Source organism: Typopeltis vanoorti, chromosome 3, assembly GCF_054136105.1.
Source record: "Typopeltis vanoorti isolate ZY-2024b chromosome 3, IOZ_Tvanoo_1.0, whole genome shotgun sequence".
Classification (NCBI taxonomy): domain Eukaryota; kingdom Metazoa; phylum Arthropoda; class Arachnida; order Uropygi; family Thelyphonidae; genus Typopeltis; species Typopeltis vanoorti.
The window spans coordinates 113,486,572-113,499,824 of record NC_143551.1 but is presented as its reverse complement, the minus strand read 5'-3'; the positions used below and the strand labels follow the sequence as shown (position 1 = coordinate 113,499,824).

General features: G+C 35.9%; 1 protein-coding gene across 4 annotated transcripts in view; it reads left to right on the top strand.

The window, feature by feature from the left end:
* Positions 1–13,253, top strand: part of LOC150108479 (cyclin-D-binding Myb-like transcription factor 1) — a 357,130-nt gene that overhangs the window by 256,801 nt on the left and 87,076 nt on the right. For all 4 annotated transcript variants that reach the window (XM_090415885.1, XM_090415883.1, XM_090415884.1 and 1 more), the window contains one exon: positions 7,141–7,209. In XM_090415885.1, the coding sequence (XP_090272011.1) occupies positions 7,141–7,209 (69 nt within the window). The remainder of the gene's footprint in view (positions 1–7,140; positions 7,210–13,253) is intronic.

Genomic DNA, 13,253 nt, shown 5'->3' with positions numbered 1-13,253 from the left:
GCCAACATTCCCTTTTTGGAATTCTCTATTAATATATTCCAATGGTCAAGTTGTCCTAAAAAACTTCTTAAAACAAAATTCTCTGGTCTATGTTCTTAAACTTTCATTCTTTCTTTTGAGCTAGCGAAAAAGAGGCTATGGAAGAGATATAAGGAGACAGGTGAAGAGAAGATGCATGAAGAATATAAGACACAGGCCAGAAGAGTGACTAGTATGGTAAGGAAGGCAAAACTGGAATATGAGAAAAGATTGGCTGTTAGATCCAAGGAAAATCCTAGGGAATTTTTTAGCTGTGTCGCCAGTAGGAAGAGAAATGACTGTGGAAGAATGACATTGAGGGATAAAAATGGGAATAGAGTGACTGATGCAGAGGACATAGTGGAATTGTTCAATGAACACTTTATTGGAGTATTTCATCCTAGAGGAGTCAGTTTTAATGCTAGAGGGATAGGGCTGGTTCGAGGTTTAGAGGTGCAGGAGGAGAGTGTGTTCCACATACTGAGTACTGTGGATGTTAGTAAAGCTGTGGAACTGGATGGTATTTCACAACGAGTTTTGAGAGAATGTGCTAAGCAACTGACCAGGCTTTTCAATGAAAGTCTGGCCGCTGGAAAGGTGCCCATGGAATGGAAGGAAGGTAAGATAGTGCCATTCCATAAGGGCGGTAGCAGACTGGAAGTGTCTAATTATAGGCCAGTTTGTGTGTCATCAGTAGTTAGTAAGATCTTGGAGAAAGTAGTGAGGGACCATATACAGCATTGGGTAGATGAGGGTAATGTTATCAGTGACAGTCAAAATCGATTTGTAAAGAGGCACTCTTGTTTTAGCAATATGCTAGCCTTTTATGATAAAGTTACAAGAGCAGTAGATGAGGAAAGGCATATACTGCTATTTTCCTAGACTTAGCAAAGGCATTTGACAGGGTTCCACATGATAAGCTGATATTCAAGTTGCAGCACATGGGTCTGAATGTCAGATTGGTCAACTGGATTTAGGATTGGCTGTCCGATAGGTATCAGAGAGTTGTGTATGGTGGAGCAATATCAAAGAGGCAGAAGGTTACAAGCGGGGTTCCGCAGGGCTCAGAACTGGGACCTATATTGTTTAATCTTTATATCAATGACATTGTCCGTGGATTGCAAGGAGATATTAGGTTGTTTGCGGATGATGCGAAGCTGGGAAGGGTTATTAGTAATAGTGCAGCTGTGGTAGCCCTGCAAGAGGATTTGAATAAGCTAGATAGATGGGCAAATGAATGGGATGTGTCAGTTTAATGCAGCAAAATGTAAGGTCTTGAGGTTTGGGAAACATCGATGGGACACTGCATACTCTATGTGAGGAGTTATACTGGAGGAAGTAGGTGAGACAAGAGATCTGGGGTTGATGATTGATAGAAACCTTTAATTTAGGGGACATATTGCAAAGGTGACGAAGGTAACACAGAGGATTGCTGCAATAATGAGAAGGACACTGTCCTGAAGAGATAAAATGGTTATCATTCCGTTGTATAAGACTCTGATCAGACCACACTTAGACTATTGTTCTCAGATCTGGTCCCCAGGATTTGAAGGGGATAAATTAACTGTTGAAAGGTACAAAGGCGGATAACAAAGATGGTGTCGGGACTGTACAATGTTAGTTATGAGGATCGGCTGAGGGAATGTGGATTGCAGAGTTTGGTGGATAGAAGAAGGAGAGGTGATATGATTGAGACTTTTAAACTGTTGAGAGGTGGTTACAGGGTTGACACCAGGGAATTCTTTCGCTTGGTTGAACATCGGGAAAGAGTGTTGACAAGGGGGCCATCCCTGAAAGTTACGAAAGGAAACTGTGAGAAAGAGGATGAGGAGTGGTTTCTTTGCATGGAGGGCGGTCAATCATGGAATGCATTGCCTGATGGAGTGGTGAAAGCGAGAATGGTCAATGCATTTAAGGAGTGGTATGAAATTTCCCAGGAGGAAATTTCATATGTCATATGTCAATGCATTTAAGGAGTAGTATGAAATTTCCTTTGTGTTTCCTAGGAGGGACCTCTCTCGATTAATCTTGATAGACCTGTGTTTCTTAGAAAGGACCTCCCACGATGAGTCTTTTGACTCCATGGAGGCCTGAATGATAATAATATTTTCTTCATTACCCCCCAGTACCAAACATCCTCTCTGTCAGCTGTCAATCACCCATCAGTCTTCTAGATGAGCATGTAAACTATTTTATTATTACGTAACACCTCCAGGGAGTCCAAAGATTCATCGAGGGGAGGGCATCTACTCTACAACTCTCCATCTCCACCAACCACAACTACCTTCATCATCTACACCAATGCCATCTACTGCCAACCACCACTAGTATTGTCACAGGCAATCACAAACATCCATGCCCACAGCAGGATTCAAACCCGCAGCCTTTTGGCTGGATAGTGGATATGCTAACCAAGCTGGCTTGTTGAACCTCTCATTCAACTAAGCAGCAATTGAGAAGTTAGTAATAACTAACATGTGATCATTGTTAGCAAAAAGATAATGTTTTTACAATGAACGTCAGATATCACAACACTTAACAGTTATGAATTACAATAAATAACCATTGAAATTATTATATCAGATATCTGGTAATTACATTAGTCTGAAATACTTTTACATTTTCTTTAACATAAAATAAATATCAATTTCTTATCAGACACATCACAAGTATTGATTATACATAGTTACAAAACCATGAAATAAAATAAATCCACTAATGCCTTTTATTATTATTATTATTATTACATACTCCATGGAGTCGGCAGACTCATCATGGAATCAAAGGAGATTTTATTTCCATATAGGGGTGCCAAACATCCTCTCTGTCAGTTGTCAATCACCCATCAGTCTTCTAGATGAGCATGTAATGAGGTCATTTAGCCCTAACTAACTTTTGGAGACTGAGCGTACAGTTCAATCTCCACTAGTAGCCAATCAGAGATAGCTGGCCTGGGACTCTCACTAATTATACATGCCATCCAGTGAAGAGAGGCAATTGACAAGTGCTGCTATCTCATAGTCTCTAATCCTAACACTATATTTTGCGGTCTGAAATAGTGTAGGTTTTTTTGAGTTTCTGGGATGAAAAATCCTAGTTTCTGGGAGAGCAAAACCACTTGCCCATGCCAGAAATCAACTAACTCAGGAACTGGTCAAAAAAAAAAAAAAAGGCATAGAAAAAGTTCCTCTAGTTGGTGACTAGAATTGAACTTAGGTAGCCATTCTTCAAGTGGCCTGGCACAAGATGCACACACTTCCACTGAGCTATTGTAAAACCAAAACTAATAAAACATAACATACAAAAACAATTGTAAAAAGATTCATAAATAGAAATTATGATTATTTGTTATGACCATCATTTGCATGAAAATTTCTAAACATCCAGGGGTTATGATCTAGACTGTCATTTTACCATTTTATGATATAAAACATGAAACAGATGTTGGAAGTTTTTCCAATTGGTTAGACAATAATATATTTTGTTTAATCCTTTATCTAAGTGTAAGCAAACAACGTTTGCACCTGAAGTATCTTCAGGACTAAGGCAACTCGTGATAAAGGCAGACTAAGTTCTCATCACTCCTTGTCCCAGTATCTCCCATAATGCAAAGCACATCTCCTTGTGGATATGTATAATGCTATGCATTAAGGGAAAGGCCACTACCAAGACCGGTTTCGACCTTTATTGAGGTCTCGTCAGTGGGAGCCAGACCCAGAAGTGGTGATACTAAGGCAGAAGCAATGGAGAAGTCATATTTACCTATACGAGTTGTCAAAAGGTGTATACCACCTTATTATTAAATTACTCTGGATTTAGAGAAAGATGTTGGAAGTTTTTTCCACTTGGTTACATAAAACTTCCAACATCTTTCTCAATAAATGAGACCTCAATAAAGGTCGAAACCAGTTGGAAGCTTGGGTGATGAATGGCAATACTGTAGCCCATGAAGTTTTAACTGAGGCTCGGCTGTTGCTGTCACCCAGTTCTTGGGTGGGGGTGGTAATGAATGGCAATGCTGTAGCCCATGAAGTTAACTTAGGCATGGCTGTTGCTGTTACCCCGTCAGATGACATACGAGCAAATGAGCGGCTCCGTTTGGTGGTGGGGTGAGCCTGTTACTGAGGGGGAACAACGCTGAGTTTTTGTAGTTTGACCTGTACTTGAACTTTCAATAAAGATCGAAACCAGTCTGGGTAGTGATCCTTCCCTTAATGCATAGCATTAGACATGTCCGCAAGATGTGCTTTGCATTATGGGAGATACTGGGACAAGGAGTGATGAGAGCTCGGTCCACCTTTACCATGAGTTGCCTCAGTCCTGAAGATACTTCAGGTGCAAACTTTGTTTGCTTACACTTGGATAAAGGATTAAACTAAATTTATTATAACATGAAACAGAATCTGCATTTGTGTGTTAAGGCTTAACTGCTTGAGGCTTAATGGAGTGAAACAACACTGAGAAAGGATTAAAAATAATATTTAATGCTTCCAATATTTCTGAATTAATATGTTTGCATAAAACTTCCCAAAATGTGGGAAACACTAATACTCTGAAATCTTAGTTTACATCCCAGGCTACCAAGAGGTGCCTACAGAGGGCACCCTCACCTGAACAGAAGAGTTTCATTTACTCTTCTGTTACCTTTTTGTGCCTGTTGTGCCTCATATTGCACTTCCAGAAGATACCGCTGTGACAAACAAAATATTGGAAGAATTAAATATTATTTTTAATCCTTTCTCAGTGCTGTTTCACTCCATTAAGCCTACAACATAATTGGCATTATGTAAATAAAACTAATGATTAAACTGAAACTTCTCTTTTTATAATAACTTTCACAGATTACACATGCAAAAAAATATAGAATTTTATTCATTTTACTAGCAAGGTGAGACAAACAGAATATTTTCTTTATTTAATAAATAACTTTCTGAACAAAATCTTTTTTTTAACTTTAAGAAGACACAGAAGAATGTGCATAATATAAAGGACCATTTTGGTAACAAAAATGAATGTAACAAATTATATTTTTCAAAAAATCAATGTTTTTATAGTTCTTCCTATTCTTATTATTTACAAATTTCTCCTTCTTGGAATGGTTCTCACTCAAAGGAAATATTGTGCAACAATGATATAGCACATTGTTTTATGAAACTATTATTGACTTATTAGGACCATTAAAAAACTGGGAATGAGTCTTGGGCGAATATATTTTTATTCCTGGTGAGTAGAATTTTGCATAATTTGTCAAGCCTGTATGTATTTTATGTGTGTGCATATATATATATATATATGTGTGTGTGTAATCATAGACTTCTACTTGGTTGTTGTGATGCATTTTTAAAAAATAGATTTAATGACTTAAACCAAGATAACTTATAAAGTTTAATGAGGATAATACAACTAGTTTTGGCTTATAACAGCCTTCATCAGGTATTCATTAAAGGAAGAGAATAGTAATAAACATTGAAGTATCTAAAAACTGGGAGTTACAGGTAAAAATTACAAAACATAATTGAAACAAAAAAAATTTTGTATTTTTTAAGTTGTTCTAACTGGTGCGCTATTGTTTATTGCGTGTGTGCGTGCAGGCTCTCGTGAACGCCAATATTGAATAACTGCAGTATGGCTATCTGGGATGTTATAACTTAAATTGCTGTTTAAGTGTTCAGGATTCAGGATGATTTCCCTGGATTCTACAATTTTTCTTTCGAACTCATCACCACAGCGAAAAATATTTTCTGATTTATCCCAGCAAACAGAGTGACTTTGGAGATCGTCATTAGGATTGTTTGAAAGAAGAACATGACTGGACAACGCAGTTGCACATGATCTTTTATAGGATATGTCTCTCTTATGCTCCTCTATACGTTGTTCAATAGAGTTCTTGGTTTGTCCATAATAAGGGATATTGCAATCGCACCATAATTTATATGCACCTGGATATTTTAGGTTGTGATGAATAGGTTTTTGATGGCTGATAAGAGAACAGATTTTTGGAAGTGTGGTGAAGAACGTCCTGATGTTGTATTTTATATATAGCCAGCCTGGTTGTCCGAGTGGTTAGTGTATCCGCTCTCCAGCTAAGAGGCTGTGGGTTTGAATCCTGTGTAGGCATGGATGTTTGTGACACTCTCCCACACTATGGACTGGGTCACCATGGGACTACTCCCATGGTGACCCAGTCAGTAGTAGACCCAAAACTTCTTGCAATGGGAGAGGCCTTCAGTGGGTGAAGGCTGTAATTTTATATATATATATATAGATAGATAGATAGATATATATATACACAGTGTTTTTGCTTTTTTTTTTTGTAACACAATAGGTGCCCTTTCTCAAAAGGACGTGAAAACTAAAAAAGTTATTTACTGATATTTTTACCTCATAGTATGATAATAGTTTTGAAACTAAAGAACAGCAAATGAGGTGTATAACACGCAGTATATTAGGCATAAATTTATTATATAAGTATATAAAAATAAGTAAAATGTATGAGAAGATTTTAATAAAATTCTTATAGCAAATATCTTAACAATAGAGGCAGTAAAAAAAAATTAATTTCATTAAATAACTGAGATTATTTGAATACTAGGTAAACATTTAAAAAGTACTGAGTATTATAACTTTCTAAATGTACTGCTGCATCTCTGTATGTCACTGTTAATAAAGGTACTAGTATGCTGAAATGTTGCATACTGTGCCTCAAAAAAGACAGTGTGTGTGTGTAAATTGTAAAATGTAAATGTCAGTATGTATTTAACCTTTGAACTGACTTAAGTTTTATATTGCTGTTTTCATTCCAAAATATCTTTTGATACGGAATCAAACTGACATCATACTCAAATAGTTGAATTCGTTTCCATGATGTATTGATGTGCCATGTATAGAAATAGATAATGAATATTTTTTTTTTTTTTCGTATTTCTTTGAATTATGAAGTTCTGCCATGATTTATCTTGAATTAGTTTGTTTCTAACATTTCTCTAAATAATAAGGTGATACTTACTTTGAATTAGCTTTATTTTAAGATGTTCAAAAATTACGAATTTGTAACGTAACTGTTTGTGGATTCTGCTAAGTTTTATGACTATTCTTACAATTTTCAAAATTTTATTTTTACAGGGTGTATAGTGTCAATGCTACAGATGAAAATATGGTTGATTGGTCAGAGTTATCTAAAGACTGGTCAAGGTTAGTTTTTTAGTTTAATAATTTTTTTTGCAAACTTGTGCAATTCTGTCATATACAGCATTATAAAGACTGTGCTTGAGTTAATTCAAATTAACAATTGTTGATATCATTAAAAAAAACTTGTGTAGTGAATAGAAAATTACAGTATAGAAACACTAGTTATGGACTTTCAAGATATGAACAATTCGTATTTGCGAATATTACACAGACTAATAAATTGTGGTTCCTAATTCATTTTATGAATGCAGAACCAAACTCTTATGAACATTTTATGTTGCTTGAGTTCATCGATATTTTATGATGCACAACAGAAAATGTTTAGTTTGGTAATTCCTTCTTCTTTCTATGCCATATTCAATATTCTTTACATATTCCACACATTAATATTGCACATGTATTTCAAGGGTGGTAAAAGAGAATGTTATATGTAAATATAACATTCTCTTTTACCACATTTTGTTTTTTTATTACTTTTGAAATATGGAAAACAAATGGAGAAGTAGTGATTGTGAAAGTGCTAAAATTGCCAAAAAAAAAAAAAAGAAAAAACTGATTGATCCAGTAGAAACTTAATGGTGCTTAATTAAGCAATGTACAAATATTGAATTGCTTGTTTAATCTGCTGTATTAATAATGTCAATCATTTTAACAAAATTACATCAATTTTATAAGGTAACCACAAAATTTATGATTATACTCACAGTGTAAACTCTGTTCAGATTGCAGTTATTTATAAAAAACAAAACAAAACTAAATAGTGTCAGCATCTAAGAAATGGAATGAATTAAACAATTTGAATTCCAAATCAAAGTAAAAAAAAAAAAAAGTGCTTAGTTTTTTTACACCACAAAATGTAAATAGCGTTGACCTGCTACAAATGTCTAAAGAAATGAAAAGAAAGTGAAAAAATTTTATTATTTTCATATTAAGTAATTTTGCAATAAACTGTTATTGTGAAAATATAAGTAATACTTTCATATTAATTACTTTATCTCTTTCCATGAAGGAACCAAACAAGGACATTGCATTTAATTAATGTAATTAATTGTCATAAATTATTTTAGAATTTGCAACTTTTTTGTGACTACAATTTTTGCAACTTTGTAGTAAGATAATTTGTCTCAGGAATGCATTAAAAGTTTAGCAGAGTATCTTAAGAAAAGAATGAATTCTTACAAAAATTCAACTTTCAAACACATTTTCATGAACACATTTATGTTTTCATGTTGGAGGCTTAACGGATTTTTTACAACACTCAAAAAGAATTAAAATAGAATTTAATACTTCCTATATTTCGTCCTAGTCACTAGGACATCTATGGGGATTACAAAAACAATTAATGTAACATATACACAAATAACAAACAATACTAAGCCCAACCACGTGGGTGACACTAAAGTCCTATCTAGGTAGAGCGCCCTCTAAGGGCAGTAGTAGGTGGCTTGGAATGTAAGGTGGGAACTCTGGTGATGAGTGTTTCCCAAATCTTCGGAAGCTTAATGCAACCATATTTATTGAGATTTGGTTGGTTTTTGAGAGCTGCTGCTGCTTCTAAGAAAAGTCTCTCTTTCTTGAATTTGCTATGGTGGAGCATGGTGGTTTTCTTCCATGTTACCCTGTGGGTGGTGTCCAAAACATGGTCAGCCAAGCCTGAATGGCCATAGTTGTGTTTGAAGATGTACGACTTGTGTTCCTCTAGACGGATGGATGCTGATCTGCCTGTCTGTCCAAAGTACACCAGCTTACAGGAACAGGGTACTTTGTAAACTCCAGGCAGAGAGAGAGAGAAGGGAGCTGATCTTTCGTAGAACGGATAAGGGTAGCAAGTTTGCGGTGGGGCTTATATGCTGTGTGTAGGTTGTACTTTTTTAGTATCTTGGCTATTTTTTCGGATGCGCCACGGATGTAGGGTATGGTGATGGCATTTTTAAAATCTTGTTGACGAGAAGGATGGGGAATGGGGGAGGAGTTGATTATTTTTTTGATACTGTGATCGCTGTAGCCATTGGAGAGGAAAGTTCTGTGTATGTGGTTAAGCTCAGTAGTGAGGGTGGTTCCACTGGAACAAAGATTGTGGGCTCTCTTGGTAAGGGTTTTAATAATGCCATATTGTTGAGAGGGGTGGTGATGGGAGAGTTTGTGAATGTATCTGCCTGTGTGTGTGTGTGGGTTTTCTGTATACGGTGAAGGTAAGTGTATCATTAGGCAGGCGTGTGACTAAGGTGTCTAGGAAGGGTAAACAATTGTTCTTTTCCTTTTCCATAGTGAACTGGATTCTTGGATGTAGACTATTGAGATGACTGAGGAAGGAGTCTAACTTGTCTGGGCCATGAGGCCAAATAGAGAACACATCATCTACATATCTTAGCCAGATAGAGGGTTTGAGTGGGGCTGAGTCTATGGCTCGTTTTTCGAAATCTTCCATATAGAAATTGACAAGGGGGGGTGAGAGGGGGTGAACCCATGGCAGTTCCCTCTATCTGCTTGTAGAGTTTGTTGTTCCAAGAGAAATACCCAGAGTTAATGGCAAAGGAAAAGAGATCTAAGATGTCAGAGGGAAAAACGTTTTCTAAGAGAGATAAGGTGTCAATTAAGGGAATATTGGTAAACAAAGAGGAGATATCAAAGCTTACCAATATGTCTGTCTTATTCAAGGTTAAATTTTCTGTGAGGGCTTTAAAGTGGGTCGAGTTTTTTATATAGGAAGGGGGATCAGAGAGTTGGCCAGCTGTTTAGATAGTCTATTGCAAGGTGCATTGGTGGCATCTACTATAGGCCTGAGTGGGGAATTGGGTTTGTGGATTTTTGGTAAACCGTATATTCGGGGGAGATGGGAGCGGAAAGGTTTAAGTTTTTTCGTGATGTCAGGGGGCCAGGAAGATACTTTTTTGAGTAAGATTTTTAGTTTCTTAGCTTGTGTTTTTGTGGGGTTGTGTTCTAGCGGGATGTAGGTAGCACGATCGCTGAGGATAATGTTCATTTTATGATTGTATTCACTGGTATTAAGAACAACTGTGGCATTACCCTTATCTGCTCTGGTGATGACGATACTTTTTTCTTTACGTAGTTTCAGGAGAGCTGTACGTTGGGCATATGATAAATTACTTTTTGGCGGCAAAGAATGCGCGAGGATGTTGGCTATGTCAAGTCTGATGTTGTTAGCTATCTCCGACGGTAAGCGACCGATTCCCCGTTCGATGTTCACCATTACGTCAAGCACCGCCACTTCCTTCGGAGCAATGGCAAAATTATTTTTATAAGGAGGCAAAAAATTATTTAATTAAAAATTATAAAATTATTTATATCGACGGCAAAATTATTACGGCAACTTACAAACATTATGTTTGTAAGTTCGGGTTTGCCTGTAATTTAATTAACATTATAAAATTTTAAAAAAATCAAAATTAAATTAACATTTACAAATCTAAAGATTTGTAAATGTTAATTTACAAATCTTAATAATAATTATTATTATTAAGATTTGATTTCCATAGAGTCAGAGACTCATAATGGCAAGAATTATCAGTCATGATTAAAACTATGAGAAAACTGAAGTAATTAAACCCAAATAAACAACTTTCAACCCATGGAATTAACAAGAATATAATAAATAACAGGTTAAAAAGCAAGAAAAGAGGTGAAGGTGACAATAATCATGAAATGACTGATGGTAAATGATTGCATCTTTCAATGTTTGAGGTGGTGGAGGAAAGTAAAGCCCCAAAGGGAAAAAATATCTAAAATTTCAGAGAGGATGCAAAGATTAATGTTTTGCATGTTTGTGTGTATGTGTTTCTTTGTAGATTGCAGTATACATGAGGTAGGTTCCAAATGTTTCCAGCTTAACATACAAAATTTGATCCAATTTTTAAATGCCTTGCATAATAGATAGCACAATTTATGGGGAGTTTAGTGTACCGGTTTCAACTCTCTTCGTCATTCAGTTGGAGGCACTTGTTTGACTAACATGTGACACACTATGTGGCTGTAATGTTAAAAATTGAGTACTGTGCTATGATAAAGCTTTTCACCAAAGAAAAGCTTTCTCCAAGTGCTGTCAAACAGCGATTGGATGGTGTTTATGGGAAAGCTTCTCCTTCATATTCCACTATGAAGGAATGGAATAAACAGTTTTGCCAAGGAAGAGAAAGCATCGAAGATGATCCTCATGATGGTCGACCTGTGGAGGTGATGACTCAGGAAAATGTCTCTCTTCTTGAGGAGGAACTGCTCAATGACAGATGGCTGAAGTCAAAGAAATCTCAGCAAGGTTGGGGTAGTCTATAACAACCATTTTTCACATCATTCACAAGAAGCTTCACATTACAAAGGTCAGTGCACGGTGGGTGCCCCCAACTTCTTTCTCTTCAATTCATAAGAAGCATCGTGTGACCGGTTCCCACAAGTTTCTAGAGCTTTGCCAAGGGAATCAAAAGTGCTGGAATCCATTATCACCAGGGATAAAACCATTTCATCAGATCATACCTAGAGCTCCCCCTGGCTTATAGCAGTAACCAACTGTATATTTTGTCTTATTGGCATTGGAAATTTTTCCACTTGGTTATACTATAAATTATAGATACCAAGAAATTATATACTTGGTGTAATCCTTTATCCAAGTGTAAGCAAATAAGTTTGTGCCGAACTATTTTTCAGGTCTGTGGAAACTCATATATAGAAGCTTATGACTTCACATCACTTGCCTTAGTATCCCATAATGCAGTGTTTCTCAAACTTTAAATTTCCATGTACCCATTCTTAAATTTTCATTATTACCAAGTATCCCCTTATCAGAATAATAAATAAATAAAGTATATTTCATTGTAAATGTCTATGTTATTTGAATTTATATGTTCATGTAAACAAAAAATATGATTTATTTTTAATAGAACAACATTTAGAATAGGTTCCTCTTCATTTCCCGTCCATGAAAATTCACATTTCAAGTAATTCATATCATACTTATGAATTCATCATCTTCCTAGTTGGTTCTCTAGAGATGTCAGATGACACACACCCTTATCAATTTCATTTGATCCAGATACAATAGCACCGTTTTCTTGTTGCTTACAGTTACAGTACTTGTATTTGCTATATTGCTCTCTTTCATGCGTTTTATAAATCCAATGATCCATACTTAAGAATTTGAAAGCTAAAAAAAATTACTGTATTTACTCGAATATAACTCGCACTTTTTTCCCAAAATTAAAGCTAAAAAATCGTGGTGCGAGATATATGCAGGGATTTTTGGAAAAAACTGAAAATAGTGTGTGACTTACCAAGCTTCTATTCGTTATTGCTACTTTTGGCATTGAAAACAGTTTCCTTGTATGCATCATTAGAGTCATCTACCCATATAGCTTCATCTTGTTTCCCATTATTTGAAGCAAAAATTGCCAGTAATTTACAAGAGTTGAGATACGTAATGAGCAATCCTTCACAAATGACTAATGAGAAGTAAAAGCAGAGTGCAAAACAGACAGAAATGATAGATCAGTAGAGATTGAGAAGCTATGAAGAAGTGCATATGATTGGTGCGGTATTAACAAAAGATCATGTGAACCGAAGACGAAAGCAAGCCAACAGTTGAGTTGAAATGCTAATTCTCTTCAACTGAATTCTATAATATCTGAAACATATTCACTGTATATTTTTCTTAGTTTTAAGGGTGGTGTCAAGCAAAACCATATGTTACAATGGCAACATATGGTTTTGCTTGAGTCTATACAGCAGTTTCTGTTGGAGGGGAGATGTGATTCATTAGTTAGTGCCATTTTTATCCCAATTGTCTCTAATTGCACTATTTGTTTAGAAACATTACACAGACTGCAAATTGTCTCTGTACCTTATTCAGTGATACAATAAAACTGCTTGTTTTTCTTGTGTCTTCAGTATAGCAATGCTCTTGGGGAGGGCGTGTTGTTTACCACAGGGAGCGAATTACTACCGCCAGGACGTGAAAGTCGTGGCGATAGTAACTCGCAATTTGAGTAGGTGAATTCATACATAATATATAATTTATTGAGAAATATATGTGTTTAAAA